Raw genomic sequence first — 23,868 nt, forward strand, 5'->3', positions numbered from 1 at the left:
CCATATTTCAGTAAACAACTGTGTTGCCAATGTTTTCTCTGTACAACCTTCTAATAGATGAAGTATGCATCTTAAACTTGAATGAATGCATTAAAAACTCCTGGATCTAGTGCAGACAAAGTGTTTGACAGCCAAGAGAAAGCAAAGAGAGAGAGCTGCACTATGTTGGTACAGTTTTGGATGTAGTTCTGGAACAGCCTTGATGTGTTCCATCTTGCAGCTCAGCTCTCCTGAAGTGCTGCTTGATGGTGTCCAGCAGAACAGGGTCCCTTTGGTTGAATGATTAGGTTAAGTGTGAGGAGAAAGTTTTTAAGAAAACTGAAAACAGCATGATCCTGTGCTGGCTCCTTAGTGACTTTCTTTCTTCTCCAGTGAAGTTCCTGGGCTGATTGGTTAGTTTCTATTTGAGCGTTAGGAATAATGGTGAGGAGGGCTGACCCACAGTCTCTGCATAGGGCTCGCCCTCATTGTCTGTAGTATCTCCGTTTCTGTTTAAGAATAATTCTTGCCTCCAGCCCTCTGGGAAATGGTGATGTGTAGCACTGGTGAAAGCAAAGGAGGCAGGAATGTGCTTTCTGTGTGCCAACTGTGTGAAACAGGTGTCTCCCAAACCTTGCATCCAGGCCACCCAAAGATGCAGTGACCAAGGGTGCGTGTTGCTGCCAGTATGGTGTTGCAGCTCTCAAGCTCTGTCTGCATACTGCTGGGGTGTGAGCAGCTTTAAACCATTCTCCTTCTAATTAAGAATGGTGTTGGTCTGTTGGCTTTTCAGGTACCCATCTGTACTGAGCGGATCTGCCTGTGCCCCTCCGCGGATCCCTTCCGTCCCTCCCCATCGGCGTTGTTGGGGGATTAAAGCGGTGGCGGCCCCATACACAAACGCAGCTGGTTCCGTTTGGTCAGCCTGAGCCTTGCTGTGAAACCACGACAAGAATTCCAGTAAGTTGGCAACACTGAAACACAAAGAAAACAACAATAGGAAAAGTCCTTCCGTGCAGAAAGGAATGTTTCGAGCGCTGTTCTCCTACGGTGAAAGGAGTGCGGGTGGGAGGGCGCAGGGAGATTTGAAGAGAGCAGGTCCCCTCCCCCGGCAGCTCTGGATCTTGTGATGGAGAGATCTTATCCTCTCTTTGTGATTCAGAGGTGCCAGGAAGCTAATTGAATATTCTGATCTGCCCCCAGTGTTTCTTGTGGCTTGACCCCGGTGCTGTGTCGTACCACTACACCAAACAGCCCCGAACCTGCATAAATCACAACCTTGCAAAAGCCCGCACTCCACATCTTCCCCCCCTTTTCCCCCGCCCCTCTTCCTTTTCTAGCCTGATAGATAGAAAACCTTAGGAAGAGGTTAGGAGGATTAGCGTCCTGCAGGACCTAGAGAAAAATCTCGGTCTGCCAGTAAACAACAGCATGTTCCTCTCCAACTTCTGCAAAAGTAATGCAGGTCCCTCCACCCCAGCCTGAAATTACAGTTCGAAGCAAAAAAGAAAAGTTTGTTTTTAAGTATCACGTTAGATTCTGCTGTTAGCAAGCACCCATTGTGATGAGTGCAATGTGAAACTAACAGAAGTGATAGGAAGAATTTATGAGTGGTGGCGTTAGAATTAATCTAACGAAGTTTCTTGCTAGACAAACAGACCAATCTTCCTCTCACTGTGCGTACACACAGCAGTCTCTTTTTTCACACGCACATCTGTGTGAACACAAGCATAGAAAGGAACAGCTTGGCATATCTCAGATTTTCTACTCTGAAGCCTTCTCCTGACCAGAACCAAACAAGGTAACTTCACTTGGTTTATCTGTAATGCTTCTGAACTTGCACAGAAAGCATCCCAAATGTGTGCCCTTTTCCCAGGGCCGTGCTCTGAAGCATATGGGTATCTGTATTTCCCTGTGCTCCTCTGCACTGCTCCAACTTCATTTGTAGGTGTATGATTCCTGCAACAGCAGCAATAAAATGCAGGCAGGCAACTCCCATGTGCTGTAGTTAGGGGCAGAGGAAGGTGTCCAGCTGCTGTCTTCAGCATTCTCAGCTGAAGTACTTTACCAAACTGATTACCTCTCCTAAGAAAGAGCAGAAGTAACATTGCTTGCATTTTGCAATACTTCTGTGAGGAACGATACCAACCAAATTATAAGTGTTAGCCCTTGCATTCGCTAACTGGGTATTTCCAAGTTGTCAGATACGCTTCCCTTGTTCGGAGCGTGTCGTTGGGACGCTAATATCAGGGACACGAGCCGCTTGCAGGCGGACGCTGTCCCGCACTGCCCCAAGGTGCTGGGACGCGGCGCCCGCTGCCCCGCGGCGGGAGGGGCTGGCAGTGCGGCCGCAGGGCCCGCTCCGCGCCTCATTCTCTCATGCTAGTTCCGGGGCCGCGGGGTATAAAGAGCTTTATGCAATGTCTGGAGGGTGGGAGTTTATAGAGAACGCGATGTCTCAACAGGGGAGCGCGCCTTTCTTCTGCAAGTAGCGGGATAGGAAAAAGAGCCCGAGCTCTCTGTGCAGAGCGATACCCGGAGCGGAGCGGCCGGACCGAAGACAGCTGGAGCATCCCAGCCCAGATGGGAACACGGCAGCAGACGGGTGAAAGAGCAGCGACTGCCTGCGGAGTGCTGCTGTTGCTCGCTGCATGCGTCCTGCAGGGCAGTTGCCAAGGTAAGTGCTGCTCCCGCTGCCCGGGGCTCCTCTTTCTTCGTGTTAGTACCTGTTCTTTCCACACCTTTGGGAGAGCCCAGCGCCGGCCGCGGGGTAGCACAGTCGGCGCGGAGTAGCGGGGAGCTGGCTGTCCCCGGGGCCCTGTGTTGGGTGTTCATTTCGCCTTAAAAGAGCCTGCAGAGCTCATCAGCTCTTTACTTTCTCTTATATTGGTACTAAGTTATCCCGGGATAGCTTTTCTGCTTTGTACAAACTTTTCTTGGGCTGTGCGGGGCGGCAGCGCGCTGCTGGGCGCAGAGGGGCCGCTTCGGCCGTACAGCACCGCGGGCTGCGTTCGGCGTGCCCGGGGTGCGAGCACCCGTTCTGGCTCTGGGCGAGATGAAGCCGGACAGAACCTCACAGAGCCTTTCCCGTTTTGTGCCTTGAGGTCTCCGCTCCCTTCTCGCCAGCGAAGCGAGTGTTCCGCCGCACAGAGCGCCCCGTGTCCGGGCGCGCCTTCCAGGGCACGAGAGCCGGTGTCGGCGGGCAGCGGGTCCCGCACGTAGCCCGAGGCGGCCGTGCCTTGCAGCCCCTCGTGGGGGGCGGCCCCGCCGGTGCCGGTCACAGCTCGCAGCCGGGCGGCGGAGCGCCGCGGCTGGGCTTTGCCGTTGCTAGGCGACCGGCAGCATGTGACTGGGCCCGGGCCGGCGCTCGGAGCTGCCGGGACCGAGCCGGGCGCGCTCCCCCGGTTGCGGCGGGGTGAGGGGCCGCGGCGCGCCCATGGGCCCGACTGTGGGGCCGGGAGCCACTGGCTGTGCGTGTTGGTGCACCCAAATAGTTAATCTGCTTGCATTGCTCAACTCTTAAGCTTCTTAGACAGATTCAAGCAAGTAATTATGCAGCAACTGCTGCTAACAGCTCTCTCTTAGCAGCAAAAGAGGAGATGGCTAATGTGCAGCAGGAGCCCTGCAAAGGCCCTGGCAGGGAGGTCAGCTCTAGGCGGCCAGCTAATCCCGCGTGCTGTTGCACGCTGGGTGCAATGGGGGCTGCGGCACTGACCTCAGAATATTGTTTTCTTGCTCCTCGGCCACTTTTAGCCGTTTGGGACGTGCCCGGCAAATATTGCGATGGGAGGGGGACACGAGGTCTGGACCACGAACCTGCAGGCACTAAAAAAGCAGAATTTTTGAATTTCCCCACAATGCCTTTAAAGGAAGTAAAATAAATAACTGTGTAAATGAGGCTGTCTAGTATTAGTAGAAGCATAATTGATCATAATAAAACGCATGGATTGCAATCCTGGCCACATGGTGATCTTTCTTGTGAAGTATTTGATGTCTTTGAGCTGAGCTTCTTGAATCCTGAGATCATGTCAGATTCTGATTTAAAAGAAACCCAAACAATAAAAATAAAGAGAATTATGAAAACAAATTGAGGCTCAAAAGGAAATTTGGGAAAATTGTATTATCTTGCCTAATCCTCAGTATTTTTAAAATATGCTTTCAGTAATGTTTCTGAAGGCTTGAGGTTGGCAGTATTTGAGCATTCCCAGTATGTGCTGGATGTTTCTAGAATGAGCTTCACCTGTGTATTTACTCAGATGTTGATATCGCGGTTTGTCACCAGTTTATTAATCCTGGATTTACTAGACCTCAGTACTTAAAAGCTGAATAAAAGTACTGCCCCTCATATGGCTGCTCATATGGGGCCTGGTTCTTCCGGCCTCTGTGGGCCTTGTTGCCCCTAAGGTAGCTTTTGTCCCAGTACCTTGCAGCTAGAATCTGAAAAGCTAAGGGACTAACTCCATTCATGGCACTGATGTTAATGTTTGTTTTGAGGAATCTGGAAGGCCTTCATGCTTGTAGCCACAGACCCCAGACGCTGGATGGTTGTTATGCCTTCAGCAGCTTTGCAGAGGGCACATGAGCTCACTAGGGCAACTTCTCAGTCGAACAATGAGGTCTTTAATCTTTCTGCAAAGCATACCAGGTCTGTATGGTCATGCAGTGCTCCACATACTGTCTGTTATCATCCTCAACTTATCTAACGTGGAAGGCCTGCTGGACTTCTGTTGAGGAGGATTTAGTACCTGAAAGTGGGGGAAGATTTTTATTTTCTTAATGGTTCAGGGACAGAGGAACTGTTTGCTTCTTTACAACATCATTCATATACATGAAAATCATGTAGAAATCTTTCATAAAAAACTGATTTTCCTTATAAAGAAGACACCTTCCCTCTAGATCTAAAATATTAAAAACATTTCTTCTAGATGTACTATATTTATCATCTCTGGTGTGTGTTTAAGTTAAACTTCCATTTTTTTATTTATTTTTTCTTTTTTGGTGTCCCTTAGGTCCTCATGAACTTTTTCAACACAGGAGATGTAAATCAATAATTAAATATTTAAACTTCGGTGCTGTTTCTTGTCATCAATACTATTAAATTAGTGCATGTTGCAAAACATTGCCAGTCTTCATTTTTTTCAGAATTACGCATACTTGTACTGAAACTTTGGCTTCGCTATAGTTTATTGCAAAGTACTAATTTGCTTTTGTGAGGCCAGACCTTCACTGTACTGTATAGTTTACAACATCTAAACTGGGGTTTGCTGCTCAATATTCCTCCTTCTCTGCTTCTGCTGGATCTTTTTATTTCTTCAGCACTTCTGATATGTGGAGTGCAGATTCACACTGCTGTGAATCATATGAAATAAATGATTTCTTAACCAGGCTATATTTTCCTCGCAGGTAATCATGATATTAGCATAAACTTAAAAATTCTTTGGAATGTAGCTGGAAGCCTAAGTATTCCTATTGGTTCCTATTTTTTATTACATACATGTGAGTTTTTTAATTTTTTGTGTTCTGCATTGAGCTAAGAGCCCAGGAGATCACAGCTAGGTTGACTTCCAAGATGTATTTTTCCTCCTTTTTTTCAGTTGCCTTTACAGTTTTCTGTGTAATCAAGTCCAAACTACAGTTAAAAAACTTCTGTTTTTCTTTAAAAAAAAAAATAAAATTATTTGTATTCCCGGCATGTCAAAATGTGGTTTGCACAGCTTTGCCATAACATGAAAATTAGTGCATCAAATTTGATTTACATCTTAAATCTCTGCAGTGAGAAATCATTAATTTTAAATACAGCTCAGACGGTTGTGACAAAAATTTGTTGTTTTTGAAAGATCTTTGTCTGTGGGAATGAAGACCTCTTTTAAGACTGAATCTGTACGGTGTGATACCATCTCATAAATCACAAAGAAGTGTTGCATGAAGTGAGACCAGTGATGAATAGAATAGGTATGGTAAATCCAAGTAGAGAGAAGAATGGCATGGAGAAATATGCATTTCCATTAGGTATTGTAAGAATTCAATCTCCAAATTAATAATGGAGAAGAAAATGACTGATCCAATGCAAAACCCGATGTGCAGTTTAATAAGTATTGTAAATAACCTATGTGCTGCAGCATTCATCAGCATTCATCATACTGCAGTTATTTTCTTGGTTTCTCTTGGTGATGTACTTGCAAAAAATCAAGAGCAAAACTTAGTGTCAGTCTAGTTCTGAACTTATTTTTTCCTGAGGGCTGAAAATTTAAAAGTGTATCTTGATAAAACAGATTGTAAGCTTGTAATTAATGAGTCCTAGCTCTTTGCACTGATGGTCTGTTTTTTTTTCCTAAGGTTCTTCTTAATAAGTAGTCTTCTTATAATACATTTCTTGACTTTTCTTAATAATTTACTCTTTCTGTATACTGTTCAGCAAAGCATAGCAGGAATTTGCTAAGTAATCAGCTAAAGTGAAGAATGGGACAACTCTCAAAATTTTAGTTAAAAATTGAAAGCAGTAATTGAATGATACCTGGTTAAATTTGGGTTCTATGCCAAATGCTAGAGTTACAGTAAATAATTAAGCTACAGAAGTTGAGACTATGAGGCAGAGCATCTAAGGAGATTTTAGCTAAGATAAATGTGTTGCATGTGTTGCTTCAATTTCCCTGTAAGACAAACCAAGGTCTTTCATATATTGAGCTGATTGGAAATTTGAGCAACAAAATCCCACTTTAATCCAGATTTACTTTCCATGTGTTTTGCAGGAAGTGAGCAAAGATTCCTTTGAGGGAAAAGTAGAATGCAATTTCGCTAAAGCTTTTTGATTTTCTTTTTGGGCTTCCTGGATTGATATGAAATCAGTAAGAGTATTTGGAGCCTTTCCCCCTTGCCTTCTTGCAGTGTTAGATTATTGGCATATCGAAGTTCAATGATGCTTGCTTTTAACTTCTCGATATTTAGTACGTGAACTGGGGGTTCATTTGTCAAGACTTTTCTTACTTAATACTCATATTTTTAATTAAGCAGTAATCAGACATTATAGTGGTGGAGGGTATTGGATTAAATGCAATTCAGTCTTCCTTCAAAACTTTTTCTATCTGAGTCCTTCTGAAAACATTTCACTTGTGCAGACACTATGACACTTAGAATCTTTCTGTGCTTTTTAAGGAGTGTTTGTTTCTCTTTTAGAGGTTTGTTTAATAAGTACTGAAATCATATAGTACTTTGGATGTTTAAAAATATATCACACGTTATAGAAGGTGTCATTGATGAATAACATTAAAGGTCTCTTCTAATTAATGATCTACAGATTATTGCTGAGAAGTTGATGTTTTTATGCTAGGTTATGTCATTGGTTAATTAGCTGTGATAATCAGATAATTTATTGGCATGTTTTTAATAGTTTACACTGAGTGTAGCAAATAAAAGTCAATCTTTTTCAAATTACTTCAAAGTGCTTCTGCATATAATTTGTACTTTGTACATAAAATATCTTGAACTATTTTAGATGGAGAAAGAGTGAGGGCTCTTCTCAGTCAAGCCAGTATAGCTCCATTGATTTCAAAGAAGATACCCTTGACTTATACTGATCTTCTAGATGGAAAATAGGATTCAGTGAAGAGTAAACATCTCTTTTAATAGCTTACTATTGCTTGAGATCCACTTTGAAGTCTTACTTTCTTATGGTAATGTTTTATAACTGTGGGGACTTTTTTTTTCTTTTGTTCCCTTAACTCAGCACATTTTTAGAACAGTTGAAGAAAGTGAAGTTTAATGAGTAAGCATAGAAATGTTTAATGAAATGGATTGCCTCTAGCAGGTTCTATAAGCTTTTACTGTTGGTTTTGAGCCTTTTAATGTTTTCTTTGTTTTGCAGTGCTTGAAGTGGATTAGAGATCTAAGGATCACTATTACAAAATTTGCTGTGGATTAATAAAATGGCATAAAAGAGTTAACTGAAATTGTTCTTCCTTTATGCCCTATTATATTTTAGGCTTTTAATATGGATAAATTGCCTTTGTTTTGCACTCAAGAAGTTGTATCTTCAGCAGAAGACCCTGTAAAACAGCATGGTGTTTGTCCGGTTATTCTCTCATGCAAGTAGGTCATGATGCCACATCTTGTTATGTAGAGTCCAGGAAAGGGAGTCCTTTGCAACAGGGATTTCTGTGGTCGATGACTGCAGGCTCAGACTTTTGTAGAACAAGGTGAGGGATGGGGTTTTTAGTTAAGTTCTGTGGCATCTTTACTAAAAACGATGACCTGTAATACTCAAGATATCCCAGGAATTACTGTATTCACATTTACAATCTAGGTGATGAGTTTCATCTTCAGAAACCTTTATGCACTCAGGCAAACATACTGCAGGGTTTGGTTTAGTTTAGTTTGAAGGAGTATAGGGTTTGGAGAATTGAAATGCCTGCCTCCCTAGGTCTGCCATGAAGCAGGATGTTGGCTGCAAATTTCACATCACTCCACCAGTATTGAGATACCTCACTTAGCATTGCCAGGCCCCCTCATACCATGTCACCTAGGGGTATGGTCTTAATGAGGTGATGAGCCATTTCAGCAGCTACTGCTAGGGGAAACAGGAGGCTCTGTTCCTCTCCCTCCTGCCATGACACATTCCTGTGTTACTGCCTGTGCTCCTCTTTCTTCGTGTTAGTACCTGTTCTTTCCACACCTCTCAGTGAGTGACTTTCACACACAAATCTGGTGGAAAACTAAACCAGGTCTGGTGAATTGGGTACTTTCTTGATGGCTTGGTGAATTAGGACAATGCAGAGAAAGGTCTGGTAGTCACTAGAGGCTGGAAAAGCAAGTGAATCTCAGCACTGAGTGGGAGAAGGAGCAGTTTTGGAAAAGGGAAAGAAGAGACCCTTTGTCTATGGTAGTGAGTCAGTGGGTTGGCTCAGTTGGCCATGCAGTTGCTGCTTAATACTACTGTAAGGGTATTTAGGAAATGATTGGCTAGCATGCTAGTTAGAAGAATGGTCCCATCGGGGCTATAATGGTTAGCATTGCTGGAAACTCTTTTGTAAAGTTGTCTAGTGTAAACAGATGGCTTGACTTGAATGGGACTGCTCACGTGTTCACTTTTGAACAAGATTGCAGGGCTGTTCTCAACCTTCAGTACAATAAACGAGTTGGACGATAACCAAGCACTTGGAATGCTGCAACAATTTTTATTGGCCTTCCAGCTGAATTAATTAAACCTGATTTTTACTACTGAGAGGTATAGCAGGTTTCTAAACCATTTGACTTGAAACAAGTGAGCTACATTGGTGTCTGAAACTAGCGACAGTTTGTGGTGTCTTTCATACCCGTATAATTTTTGCAGTTTTTTTCTTCTGTGTATGAATGATCCACAGAATACACTTTAAAGCCTGACTGACTCTCACTGGAAGTGAATTTTAGTTCCTAATATTCTGTCAGTGAAATGAGTAATAAAATTCCTTCTGTTACCTCTCCAGTACGTGAAAGTTATTTAGTGGTGTGCTTGAACTGAGCCTGCTTAGTTATTAATCTGAGCCTTGACAAATTGCTGTTGGATGAACCAAGAGGGTGATCTGAATAGAGCCTCAGACATAGTTCCAGTCATGCTGTTGACTTGCTGGAGCCAGCTTGCCATCTGCCTCACTGGGAGCTTTGCCTCAGCAAGGTATGCAACAATGACAGCCAGGCTCCTATGGCAAATGCTGTATAAGTGGAGTTGTTTCATGATCATATTGTAGTAGCAGACAATTGGGAAAAAACAAAAAGGCAATTTATTAGTGGAAATATAGAAATGATGCTATTATTAGTCTCCATTATTTTTGTGTTTTTGAACTGTTAACAGGCCAGCCACTGAAGGGAATTTGAAATGATTATCTTGTAATAAAAATATAAAAACACAAACAAACAAACTTCTAAAACAACATAAAATCCTTTGGAAATTTGGGCCTCTTTGATTTGTTTGAGGGGAAAAAAAAACAACTAAAAGACAGACAGTGAAATTGAGTGAAGTAATAACCAAGAGTGAAGTGAAAGCTCTGATCTTGCCAAAGTACTTTATCCATACTAAGGTCTTATTCCCTGTTAGATAACACATACTGTTCTTCCCTGTTGCTTGTTTGGTTTCCTGAATAAAGATGTTTTAGCAGTCAAATGGTCTCTTTTTAGATGTGTAGTACTTTCTGTCTCGTTGGTCTACTCAAGTTTTGCAGCTCTATTCTCATAGAGCTGAGAATTCTCAGACCCTTAAACCCTAAGAAATTTCATAAGGTATCAAAGGAGAGGGAGGCACGCAATTATTGCCCCAGTCATTCTCAGCCGTTACATGTTCTTCATAGAGATGCTGACTTTCTGGCCAGCAATGTACCTGGTGTGGTTGGGCCCTCTTCCTAGCAGACATTTGGAAAGACTAATGGGAGTTATTATCATGAGGAAGGGGAATATGATTTAAAGGTTGCAAATGTGTATGCAAGCTCAGAGTTCTGTAGCACCTCTGCTGTGAAGGAAGGCTGAGGGAGATGGGATTGTTCAGCCTTGTAAATAGGAGGCTCCAGGCAGACCTTACAGTGTCCTTTAGTACCTTTAGGGGGCCTATGGGAAAGGTGGAGAGGAACCCTTCTTCAGGAGAGTGTAGTGAGAGTATAAGGGGGAATGGCTTTAAACTAAAAGAGAGATGATTTAGATTAGATATTAGGAAGAAATTTGTTACCCCCATCCCTGGAGGTGCTCAAGGCTCGATTGGATGGGGCCCTGAGCAGCTTGAGCTGGTGGGGGGCAGCCACTAGCTGTGGGGGGGGGTGGGGGGGGGGGCTGGGACCGCGTGGGTTGTAAGGCCCCTTGCAACCTCGTCCTTTCTGTGATTCTGTGTTGTGTTCTGCTACCACTGTGAAACTTGGGAGAGAAGCGATGTCTTTTCTTTTATTTGTAATTACGTATGATAGGATTAATTTATTGTATTTATCTGCTTCTGATAAACTCAAGGACTTTTCACTTTGAGATATTCATTAGTATTACTATTTTGGTGAAAATATTTTTATGAAAAATAAAAAAATGAAAATATTTAAAAACATTTATTTTTCGTCACTGATTTTCAGGTCTGTTAAGATAAATTTGCCTTCTCTGGGAGTGTTTTGGACAATGTAACTGCTTTAGTTCAGATGTCCTTTTCTCATGAAATTTAATTTTTAAGGAGCTTGATAGGGAGTGACCAGCTGTGTCTGTTAGTTGCTATCTGAAATTGCATTACTTCAGAGTGAGGGAGATACATAGCAATTGTCAATGCATCAGAAGTAGTATCTGTAGTTAGTACTGTCGTTGACAGCAGTAAGTAGCATTAGAATGTCTATGTACAATACATGCTTGTAGCATACTCTGATCTATTCTGCACAGACATTTCAGTTCTTCTGTTTTTCTGAAAATATTCTCGCGTATTTAGTTTTCAACAAGTCACAGTCACTATTTCTGATGTTCAAAATGATGACTGGATGCCCCGTGAAGCTTTGGGATGCAGATTAACTTGTCTTTTTTTTTTTTTTTTTTTTTATCCAGGAGAACCAATAGATAGGATGGTATTGTTTAAGTTGTGAAGAATTTTGTTAGGAATGTGGATTCTGTGGGCGAAAAAAAAAAGCTTCTGATCTGTATGTTTACTGCATTTATTATCTGCAAGGGGAAATAGTTTATTTTTGCATGATGAATTTCATTTTTTTTCATGATTAATAGTATAATATGGCAGTAAAGTTTATGATTTGGTAAAACGCTAAATGTTGCATAGCAATTTTCAGTCTTAACAATAGAGCGTAAGAGAAAAACAAATGACATGTTTTCACTGTTACAAACCAGATTGTAAGGGTATTGCTGAAGCAGGATTCCTCATACTTTAGTGACTCATCAGCTTTCAGGAGAGCATGACTGAAATGAATGCAGCTCACCATCTCAGCGTGAGGTTTAATTTTGAGAACAAACAGCACATTATTTGGAAAATTTATTAAAAAAAACAATGCAGCTCTCAGAATGGGAATAGCTCCGTGAGGTGGTTTTATCATCTGCTACTGCATCTACCAGATTTTCTCAATGGTGTATACTGTACATGTTCTTTCTTAAGTTGTTTGAACACTTTTTTTTTTTTTTTCCCTCCTTCATTTTTCTCCACTGTGTAGCTGTAAATACTTCCTATTCCCGAAGGTCTTCCTCATTTGGCTATCTTCTCCCCCTCCCTATCGCCCCCTCGTTTCCCAGTTGTTATTCTGCAGCAGCCCCCGGGGCCATTAGCAAGGCCCATTCTTACAAAAATGCTTGGGATGCTTCCTTCCGTGAGTCATTGGGGGTGTCTTTTACTTGTCCTGTGTTTGCTTGTTCTTCTTCCTCTTCGTGTCATTTGGTCAATTAGAACAGATTTTTGCATATTTAGTGTGCCATTCATGAAAAAGAAGCTGATGGTTTTTAGGAGAACTCTGAAGTGTGTGCTTCCCTAGAGATCACAGTGCCTGCTTCACTTACCCACCTAACACCATCACAATTGAATTACGTGGATTAAGACAGCTAATGTCAGGACAACTGGTTAAGATTATCTAATTTAGGGCAGAGCATGTTCTTTACATGTGGTGTACTTGAAATACCCTTCTTATATTGCAGATGCTAATATTTCATTACCACAAAAATAATAGTTTCCTTGAATTTGGACGGACAGTTAGTAACTCTCTAAGAAAGGACTACAAATTATTTTTGTTAGTCTCACCAATGCAAATACTTTGTATACAGTTAAGTTAAAGTATGAAATAAAAATTAATAACTGAGAATCAGGCATCACTGAAATGTGGGAAGTTTAACAGTGACTTAAACTGAAGGAAGAATACTGTTCAGTATAAGAAATATTTACTATCAGAAGAAAGGAGTATCACTTCCTGTCTATTATAATTAGTCCTTTAAGTGGACTGTTTCTTATTTCTGTCTTGTTATAGGACTGCAGAGATCCTAAGAGTTTACTTACTACTTTTTAAATAGTGTGTAAGTTCAATCAAGATTATAAAGGCATTGTTGTTTTTATGAATTTGCTTACACTGCTGTAGGATGGCAGTGACACAGTGTGGGTATGTGTAGTAAAGAAGCTTTTGATTTTAAAGTGTGGTTGTCATTTTTTTCCACATACATGACTATTGAATAATTTAGAGCTATTGCATGTCATTATGGGAAAAAAGAGATTAGTTATAAAGTGATAGTGTAGGGACCACAGTTATTTTGTTCTTAAACAGTTTTTTTAATTATTTTCCAAGAGGACTGCATGGGGCTTATCAGAAAATTCAGAGCTTGTTATCTTTATTGTTGAAGTTTGTACTTGAAAAAAGTAAAATTAGGTTTTCTGTTTTCTGTCAGACTGTTTACATTCAATATTTTTTCAATTAAAAAAGCTAAAGTTAAGTGTAGAGGATGAGGGTTATGAATATCTTTAAGGTTGCTAGGAGGCGTTTACAGTGTCATTCCTTTGAACTTGATGTCCGCCGGAGACTTGAAACTTTTCTTTCCTTGCAGGAAAGCTTTCCTGCTTAGTTTCAGTAGATTAAAATACTGAATTTCTTTAATTCCTGGATTTATGTTGACGCATTGGCAAAAATGAATCTATAGTCCTTTTATAACTGTATTAACTGGAAGCCAATAGTTTAACGTATAATACGCTAATTTAAAGTATTCTTAAAAGAGTTTGAATATGAGCATTGTTAAAATTAGCAAACATTATAGTTGGCAAGTGTCTGTATGAGCAAGAATGTGCAAAGCACAGAATATACTTTTAGAATACAGAATTTGTAGTGTATGTTTACTATCTTTTCTTGTATCTAAGCAGTGTTGCTGTTTAACAGCAGAAGAGACAGCTGTCTACAGACTTTTTTTTTTGCACTGGGAGGACAGTGCTTTTTGGCAACTGATTTTGAAATGGAAACTGTCGTATTTTGAAGTCAGTAGTGAGAAACAAAATTTTCACTTTTGTACTTGAATTTTAAGGTGTTTGCTGTTGTAAATCAATGGATAATACTTTAAAAAGCAGTCACTGAGATATGCTGCCACAGACAAGATTCATTTATAACAGCTTCTGATACTCAGCGTTCCACTGAACTCACAACATGGGCTGTTCTCAAGTTCTGCTCCTGTGATTGTGGAATATTTAGCTCATCTGTCTGAGATGGAGCTAGGCTCTGCTTGTCCAGTAAGCCTAACAGAAGAAAATAAATGAAGACTAAAATTAAGTTTTCCTTCTGTTTCCATTCTGCCCACTCTCCTAATGAATTCTGTTTATAATCCAGTAATATTAAAACATGAGTGGATTCCTAGGGAGAGATGGAGTGGAAGCATAATTTTCTGCTATTTTGTAAAAAAAACATCTGTTTTGTTATTGTTAGTGGGCTCCTGCTAAATTTTGAAGAACCTGTATAATCAGGATTTGGGTGTCAAACCACTTAGTCTAGTTACTGTCAACAGAGAAGCAAGTCTGCTCTTTTAAGTTCCGTTCTCAGTGTCTTCCAGTTATGTGACTTGAGTGCAGACTAATTTTGTACTGTGTTTTCTTTGATGCTGTCCATTATTTCTCTAATGTGGTCTTCTTTATGGACATGTTCAATATTGCACAGTCTTGAAGTTCAAAGATTAATCTTGTGCCACTTTTCTGGTTATCATTAACTTCTAAATCTGAATAGTTTTTATTAAATATTAATGGTACTTGAAGAGTATTTAAAGACAAAAATAAATACTGTCTTAAGGCAGGAGTGTGAAATATAGCTGAACTTTGACTCTGTCCTACTTTTCTTTGTAGTTTAATTCATCTTTGTTTAATCTCCTATTGTGATCGCTAGCAAAAAACTACTTTTCTGTATCATAGAGCTTTTTACAAAAATAAGTGAAGGTCTTTATTGAATTATGAATTATATTTCTTTCTTCTTTGGAGTGGGGGAATGGAGTTGGAATTTGCAGACGTTCAACTTCACCTCCCTGAGCATTCCAAACCCCCAGGCTGTTTGAAGTGTAATTAGGCTAGGCAAAAATCTGACATCAAAGTGTACGAGAGGTGCATCTCCAGGACTTTACCTGCAAGGCCACTGGAGTGAACTGACATGGTGTCTTTTCTGTTTGGGGGCTGAATGGGAACAAAGAGTAGTCTTTGTTGGAAGGCGGAAAGAAAGGAGAACCTATCACTTTTATTTTGTAAAATTTATATGGAGAGGCTTGTAACATCATTTCTTAGCACTTAAATTTTTTTTTTTTAAGAAATGCTGATGTATTAAGACAGAACAGTTAAGAAGAAAAAATTACTGCTTTGAAGGATGTCACTCTTTTAAAGCATTAAAAAAAAAAAGTTGTGGAAGATGATTCCTGAGATGTAAAGTCATCACAGAGATGTAAATTGCGTTTCTCAGTAGGCAGTTTGAGTGGTGAGATCTATTCTGAGTTTAATATGTTCTCTGTTAATGTAGGTCTTTCATTAAGCTGAACTGTTAAATGAGGCATTACCAATTCTCAAAGGTATTGTGAGTGTGAGGAAGAAAGGGCTAGTCGTTTTTTTGGGTCTATTCTATGTAGTCAGACAGTCACGATGCCTTAAAAATCTGAGCATGATATAGTTAATTCAAAACAAGTGGAGTCAAAGGTTGAAAGTAAGGTTGAAAAGGAAGATGGAGAAATGCATGAAAAGAATCGGAAAAGACTGACAGCCTAGAGAGCAACTGAAAGAAGACAAACATAATTTGTAGAGCTGTGCAATAGTGTTTGTTTCCACGCTGAGTCAGACAAAATTATTTAAATTCTACTTTTAATAACAATAAATAAAAAAAACAAGCCTGAATTTAAGTTTTTTAGTTCTCAATGTAAGTATTTAAACATGAACATGTTGGAGCAAATGAAGCACAAATAAAGTTGAGAGGGCATAATGGTAGCCCTATGAATTAGGGCCATCATGCTGTGAAATGTCTGAAGCTATTAACATCTCTTTCTCATGATAGAGTTCCATATGACTTAATGTGATGTGTAGCAACATACACTGGTGGTGTAAAGATTGGCTACCAACCTTTGATGGCGGTGGAGTTTGTCTTTGGCAGTGGTTTAACTTCATTCCTATATGCTGGTTGTTGCAGAGCATGAAGTTCATCATAGCTGTGTAATAGAGTTTGTATTGTGTTATATGTATTGCTGAACAACAGGAATATGTTTTGTCACCAATTAAAAGACTAATATTGTATTTTTTATTAGTGTTTTGTCCTGTCCTTTGCTCTGACAAAATCAGTATTGCATTTCTTTATTTCCTGGAAAAATGACAACCTGACATAATCTTTGTCCAAGTAGCTTAGCCGGAGCCAGGAGTATTAGCCTAATTGTTTTAACTGAGTAAATTCTGAATCTTAGCATCTTCTCAGGAGTGGATCCCAGGCTCCAAGAGCTACAGAAGAGACACTGACAAAATTAGCATAATGCCCTAAGACTGTAAGTGTAACGACTTAGCAATAGTGCTTTTGGGTTATATTTCTTCAGTGAGAATTCTAATCTTAGATTTGCATGTTTCGGTACTGGACTGGTTTATGTTAAAGATAAAAACACAATCTTTATTTTTCCTTGGTGTTTTCCTGAATATTGAACAATTTGAAATAGATACTTACCTTTCAAAGTTCTTACCGTTGATGTCTGGGAATTCTTTATAGGAGGGCTGCTCTGAAAGTCCTGCCTCCTATTTTAAGTACATTAGCCTGCAACATCAGAGGCAGATGCTGTTGGTATGTCAGTACAGGTTAAACCTTTCTGCCAGTATCACATTACATTTTGTTGCAGTGCGACTGATGGAGCAAAGGGGCAGTCTGACAGTACGTGTGACATGGAAGTGAGTTTGTAGCAAAGATGTGTGTCATTGAATTTCTCCATGTGGAAAAAAAAAATGGTTTCAATTGGCATTCATCAATACTTGCTGAATATTTATGGAGACCAAATGGTGGATGTGGGCACAGTAAGGTCATGGGTGGTGTGTTTCAACAGTGGTGACTGACAGTGGGTCACCACCGCTGGTGTAGATTTTGATGAGAATGGCATAACATACAGGCTGTTTGTTTACCACTAGCGAAAATGCAGAGCTAATGGTGGTGACTATGTTAATAAATAGTGTTTTACAGCTGAATATTTGCTCGATCAAATACTCTTACTGTATTTGTTGTAGTTTCCATGTAGCAGAAATTACTTTCAGAAGGACCTGTCTATGTGTTCTGGTCTGATTCATAAAGCTTGTCATGTATTTTTATTTTTATTTTTATTTTTTAGTCTGTTTTTAGTAGTGCTATAAGCACAGTCAGATGACGAACAGACAAATTATAGTAAAAACAAAGCAAAACCAAAAATCAGCCCTGTGTGTGTGTCGAACTTTCAAAAGTCTCCTAGATATTTTCTGTTAGTAAAGTTTAAGTGTGACAGTAAAGCTTAAACTTTAATTGGTTTACTGCTTGTTTTCAAACTCAGTGGTTATTTCCTGCAGGAATCATGCTGACAGAATTCTGTTTGCCTGAAAGAGGTGTCTGGTTCTATCAGCGTCTGTCAGAGTAAATCAGAATTTCTATGGAAATTACCTCATTAGTATTAATTTTTTTGGCAGTGTCTGATTTATGAGATGCCTTGCTATTTAAAAAAAAAAAAATCTTACAGTAAGGAGAATTTTCCATAAAATTGCTTATTACTAATACTTCAGCGAATCAAGGTTTCAGATAATGTCAGTAAACAAGCAGATGCCCTTTGTCTTCTGACAGTTCCTTGCTAAGCCAGGTGCTGCAGGCTCACATTGTGTAGACTGAAGCAGTGGAAATAGTCTTTTTGAAATCTGTATGCTTCTTCTGCGGGTTGTCACTATTCGGTGTGAGCTCTGAATGTCATTTAAAATAGACAGCTAAATTCATAGCAGCTAAATTATGGTTCTTCAAATTTCTTAATTTTGGGGTGCTTGTTTTTAGCAGAAAAAGTACATTTAATTTTAGAGGAAATGGTCTCTGTAGGTCCTCTATAGGAACAAACCTGGTTATTGCCGTTGCTGTTAATGTGGTTATTTTTTTCTCATCCAGGATGTTTCTGCAGAATATTGGTAGTAATAGTTTTAGTAATTCATCTCCCTCCTGTTTACTTTCTTTGTTAACAAAGTTAGAACAATATTTGATCAGAGATGAAACACAGGCCTTTTAGAGCCTTGATGAGAAGTTCTTTTGAAACTGATCGCCTTTACTTCTTTATTAGTTTAAAGTTTGACTTTTTAAAGCATTTATGTTGATATTTTCTGTGTAATTTTCTTTGTTACAAAGATAGTGTATATCTTATAAAGCAGTGATACGCTAAGCATCAATCTGTTGTGTATTTTTGTGAAGGTATATCAGAGTTGTGTGCCTTTAGAAAAACAGCATGGAAGATAACATTTGAAAAGGCTAATGCCATAATTAAATGAATTATAACAGGTCTGCTGAAGAATTTTATAAACAGACATTGATACAGCACTTAACTATACATAGGTGTGAGCAACTTAAACTAATTCTGTGAAGAATTACAGTGTAGGAGAACTGAGTGCTTTGCAGATTTTTTGTTAACATTTAGTTTCCATTTCTCATACTATATGGAGGCAGCTTTGTTTATAATGCTTTCTAAAAAGCTTATCAGTGTTATCTATTCATTTATATGACTATAAGGTTATGATTAAATATAAGAACTTAGTACAAGATAAGGATAAGCAAAGTGAATTAGCAGTTGTATGTAATATGTGCAAATTTTCCCTCAGTTATTCTTTACAAATAATATACAAATTATGGTGTAATTATTTGATTGTTGTTAAATATCGTTTTCACTGGTAACTCCAGTTGTGGATATGGATTTAATTCTGTATTGTAACTTTTTTTAAAGTAAGTGCCTATTAATATTCCTGTGGTTTTGAATAGCAATATATGCTAAATATATAAGCATATTTGTTTTATACTTTCTTGTAGTAATTCCAACAAAGAAGTGGTGTTTTAGATGTTGTGTTTATTAGAGCTTTAACTGCTAATCTCATATGGAAATGTTGCTCTGGAGGGCAAAATTCACTGAGAGGGCCTGGGATTCCAGAGTGAACTTGTACATTCCTTTAGGGCATTTTTGCAAGGGAGGTTGTTGTGTTTTAAAGGTAGTTGATAAGAGACCTGCACCACCAACCCCAGACCTGCACCACCAACCACCATCATGCATTAGACTATAGAAGGTATTTGGGTGAACGTACTCCTGTACCACTCTGTACCACCATTTATCCAAGTGAAATTTTTGACCATTTGCAGGATACATTATAAATCAGGATGTCACTACCAGACAATCAGATTTGAACATTCCTTGCATAAAGTAGCTTGCCTATATCCCTTAGGAATACATCACTTAGATGTGTTTGTGTGACAGTGTTGATACGTCTGGTTTTACATAAAGTTAGGGTAGCATGTTATTTACGTCATCACAGATTCAGAAGGTAGGTCATGGTGTTCAAATATACTGAGGTTATCTTCTCTGGACAAATGATTCAGAATAATCAGAAGATGTACTTTTATCCTATGATTATTAATTAAATTAGGGAAGAGGTTTTTTTTTCTCTCCAGAGTTGGACTTTGCTGCTACCTCTTTTTTTTTTTTCCAGAATTCACTGCTCTGAAGTGCTGACAACGGATTAACATGAAACAGAGCTCTGTTGAGCCTAATTATGTTATAGCTCATTGTTTTGGGGACCTATAAAACTGTTCACTCCCTTTTTACAACGCTGTAGTCACAATGAAAGGCCATAAATAGTGCATTTTCTCTCTGCTACAGGACTGGAGATTTTGTTAGATGAGTCTAATAAGGGCCTGATCCAGCCGCATTTACACCTGGGAATGAATGTTTCTTTAATCAACTCTTAATCCTTGGTAGGCCAAGTGGGATAGAATGACAGCAGGTTAGCTTTTGATCAGCCATAAACGTCTAAAAAGCTTAATTTCTTTTTTAAATTTATTTGGTATTTAGATGTTGACGTGCTTTCCTATGCTTTAAAGGAAAGACTTTAAAGATTAGGGTATTATAAAAACAAAACAGAATGGATGTTTTTCTATACTTTCAAACAGGTCATCAACACGTGGCTGCTAAAACAAGATCTTCACACAAAATCATAGAATCAATTGAGTTGGAAGAGACCCTTTAAGGTCACCTAATCCAAATCCTCTGCAGTGAGCAGGGACACCTACAGCTAAATCAGGTTGTTCAGAGCCCCATCCAGCCTGACCTTGAATGTCTCCAAAGATGTGGCATACACTTCCTCTCTGGGAAACCTGTTCCAGTGCTTCACCACGGTTATTGTAAAAACAAACAAGCAAAAAAACTCCTTCCTTATATCCAGTTTAAATCTCTCCTCTTTTATTTTGAAACCATTTCCCCTCATCCTGTCACCACAGACCCTGCTAATGCATCTGCCTGCTTCTTAATTGCAGCACCCCTTTAAAAATTGAATGGCTGCTCTCAGGTCTCCCTGATACCTTCTCTTTTCCAGGCTGATCAGCCTCACCTCATTCAGCCTGTCCTCATGGGGAAGTGTTCTGTCTCTTGGATCATTCTTGTGTTCAAGTCCATGTCTCTCTGATATGGAGAACTCTACATCTGGATGCAGTACTTCAGGTGAAATCTCACCAGCTTAGAGCAGAGGGGCAGGATCACCTCCCTCACTGTGCTGACCACGCTTCTTTTAATGCAGCCCAGGATACAGTTGGGTTTCTGGGCTGCGAGGGTGTGTTGCTGGCTCTTGCCCAACTTGTTATCCACCAGTATCTCCAAGATAGAACTGTACCCCGTCCTTATATTCCACAGCTTATATTTGATAGTGGGAGCAGAGGGGATAATTATTATTGTTATCCTCACGTGCTGCGGGGGGGTCTTTGTGTTAGAAATTATCTGGAAAACGATCCTCTGCCTTTAAGTAAATCTCTACTGTCTGTGAATTTAAAGTGGAAACATCTGTTGAGAAGGTTTCTGTAGTACAGGTGCTCTTCTGAAACCTTTTTTTAAGTCATTTTTGTTTGCGTAATATGCAAGCGTATTAAAATTGGTATTAACAGATTTAGAGCGGCTTCTTTTTGATTGTTTATTTTTCTTTTTGAGTGGGTTTATTGAGCATTGGCCCAAGGTAGACACCTTTTCATGTAGACACCTTTATTTTTGTATTACTGTAATATTCTTTTTTCCCTTTTCCATGTTGTAAAGACATGATAGAATTGTAATTTGACAAGAATGCACTTTGGTGTCTGCTTTCATTAGTTGGTACTGCTAACCTGCTTGTTACTTTGTTTTACCACAGGATGTGAAGGTGGGCAGTTTCGCTGTGGAAATGGTCGCTGTATTCCCGCAGAATGGAGATGTGATGGGGCTAGAGACTGCTCAGATGATACAGATGAAGCTGGTTGTCGTAAGTGAAATATTTATGGAGAAACTTTTAAATAATATAACAAATTCCTAGTTCTCAGTGTGCTCTCAGCTATACCTGTGATTCAAGAAAGAACTATAGAGAAAAAAGGGGAGAAAAATACTAGTTGTTGGAGATGACTGTAGAATCTGCTCAAGAGTCTTATCTCTTCTCTGTTAGCTTTCAGTAGTCAGGAATTCAAGTAATATTTGGCTTGGATTTTGAAGAGAAAGGTGTCATGCTTTTAAGTCCTTAATAATGCCACGTCTTTTGATAACTAGTGGACTAGGTTCTAGGTAGATGTAGAAATGTATTGTGTTCTGTTACTGCAGTAATCCTGAATATACTGGATACATACATACTAATACTTCCAGCATGATTTGGGCTCAGAAGCTTTGAGGATCCAGACAGTGTACCTATACCACATTAAGAAGAGTCTTAGTTGTCTGGAGCGGTTGTGTTGTCCCCAGTATGAGCAATTCAGAGACAAAGTTGCATTCAGCCAGGCTGTAATGTCCATGCACAAAAACTCATGTCTAACTCAAGCTAAACTCAAGCTAAATATTAAAATAAAAACTTGAAAATGAAGGAATCCCTCATGTTGTGGACTCATCCCTCATGATGTGGACTGTTTTGAGAAACTAGCTTTAATTTTTTTTTCTTCTGGATTCTAGTGTTTTTTGAGTTCTTGTGCACTGGTGTGGTTGTCAGCCTATTTACATACCAAAATAATTTCATTTCTGGTTGAAGGATGCCTTGAACTTGCAAAACAGAATGACCTTGTCCTATAGCTTGCTATATCAGCTTAGTTTTTAACTGCGACTGAATAGATGTGGTTGGGCTTTGTACAAAGGGTAGGTTACGTTTGTATTGACTTTATGAAAACTAACAGAAATCTGACACCTACGTTTATCACAGTTACAAGCATGAGTCTGAGTTGTTCTCATTTTTTTAGGAAAAAAACATAAAAATTAAATTTTACAGGCTTTTTTCCTTCAGTTAACTGTGCTCTCAAAAACAATATGTTAATGTGCTGTAAGTAATTGAGGCACATGTCTAGGATGATAGTTCTGAGTGGCTTAAAACTAGCCCATGTTTAAAACTGTATTACAAGATTATTTTTTGATACTCATGTCAGAAATCTAAAAAAGACAATTTGCATTATGTATACTATAGTATGTTATTGCTTTTATCTGCTTGCTTTACCTGTAATATAATTTTGTACTTCTCAATGCTAAATCTGTGATTTCATTTTCTGCCATCAATGTTTAGATTGCATTGATAGTTGTGCTTACATTTCATTCTGTGAGCACAAAGTGTTTCCAGTTGACTTGGCAGCACAGTGAAAACATGATCCCAGTAAAAAAGATGTTTAAGACCAGAGTGCTGTCTACTGGATGGATTTGTGCTACCAATTCTTCCCAGGATTATTAACTAGGGATGGAGCTAGGAAACAATAATGCAGCTAGTTTCAAGCTTTTTATTATTATTATGTTACTTTTCTCCTTAATGACTCCCTGTTGCTTGGGTATTGGAAAGGGCAGAGTGGAGCTGGGATGACAGCAATTGGGTTGTTCTGACACTGTCCTAACTTTTGTTTCATGAAATAGTGGAGAAGAATCATAAGCTTAGTTTGAAAAACCTTCCTACCAGGAACAGAGCACCTGGAGTGGAGTGAATGTAGTTGATCAGACTTCTGTGAGCATAGGGAAGCTAGCAAGACTCTATACATTGGTGAATAAAAAGAGGCACTGCAGGAGGGTAGTTCAAAGCCTTAAGCTTTTGCTGTGACTCATCTTTGTCAGGAGCCTGTCTTTCTCCATGTGATGATGCACAACAGAATATACTTAAAATGTTCACTAAACTAAAATTTGCCTTCAAACATTCTTCTGGCCCACAATCCTGACTCTGGTCTGGCCCTTTTCTATGATTTGTCATTGTATTTCCTGTGGTTTGTTCATGTATTTACTGGAACTTACAGTCAGTGGATACTTGAATCTTAAGTCTTTATTATTTGCTTTCTTTGAAAATGCTTTCCCAGATGTCTGTGTGATGATATATTTATTCTTTCCTTACATTTAGCACAACCTACTTGTGAGAGCAATCAGTTTCAGTGTCAAACTGATGGTGAATGTATCCCACATTCGTGGGTATGTGATGATGAGGAAGATTGTGAAGATGGCTCAGATGAACATCAACAATGTCGTAAGTATTTAAGATGTAATATTATATCAAGGGTGGGATAACTGGAACTAAGTTTAACTGTGTTTTCCATTTTCCTCTGGAAAGGTGTCAGCACAAGCACTGGTTATGCGTTAACTGGGAAATCTGTAGACAGAAAATGCAAAATGAGCAACAGCTCTAGGTTCCTCTTGAATTGGATCACTTTAACTTTGTTCTGCATATACTCATTAATCATGAATGTTTTGAAAAGGCTCTAGCAGCTGCTTCTTTTTTGAGCCATAGTCTGTTGT

General features: G+C 39.4%; 1 protein-coding gene across 2 annotated transcripts in view; it reads left to right on the forward strand.

Annotated features, from left to right (window-relative positions):
• Positions 1-899: 899 nt before the first annotated feature.
• Positions 900-23,868, forward strand: part of LRP2 (LDL receptor related protein 2) — a 108,286-nt gene continuing 85,317 nt past the window's right edge. Inside the window, exons 1-4 of one of the 2 annotated variants that reach the window (XM_065751109.1) lie at positions 900-939; positions 2,445-2,656; positions 21,290-21,397; positions 23,477-23,599. In XM_065751109.1, coding sequence (XP_065607181.1) covers positions 2,563-2,656; positions 21,290-21,397; positions 23,477-23,599 — 325 coding nt within the window. In that variant the 5' untranslated portion in view covers positions 900-939; positions 2,445-2,562. Of the gene's footprint in view, positions 940-2,432; positions 2,657-21,289; positions 21,398-23,476; positions 23,600-23,868 lie in introns of those variants that run through there. The other variant, XM_065751110.1, reaches the window with a different exon arrangement.

Source organism: Cyrtonyx montezumae, unplaced genomic scaffold (genome assembly GCF_038088225.1).
Source record: "Cyrtonyx montezumae isolate F1298 unplaced genomic scaffold, pur_monq_1.0 scaffold_7, whole genome shotgun sequence".
NCBI classification, from domain to species: domain Eukaryota; kingdom Metazoa; phylum Chordata; class Aves; order Galliformes; family Odontophoridae; genus Cyrtonyx; species Cyrtonyx montezumae.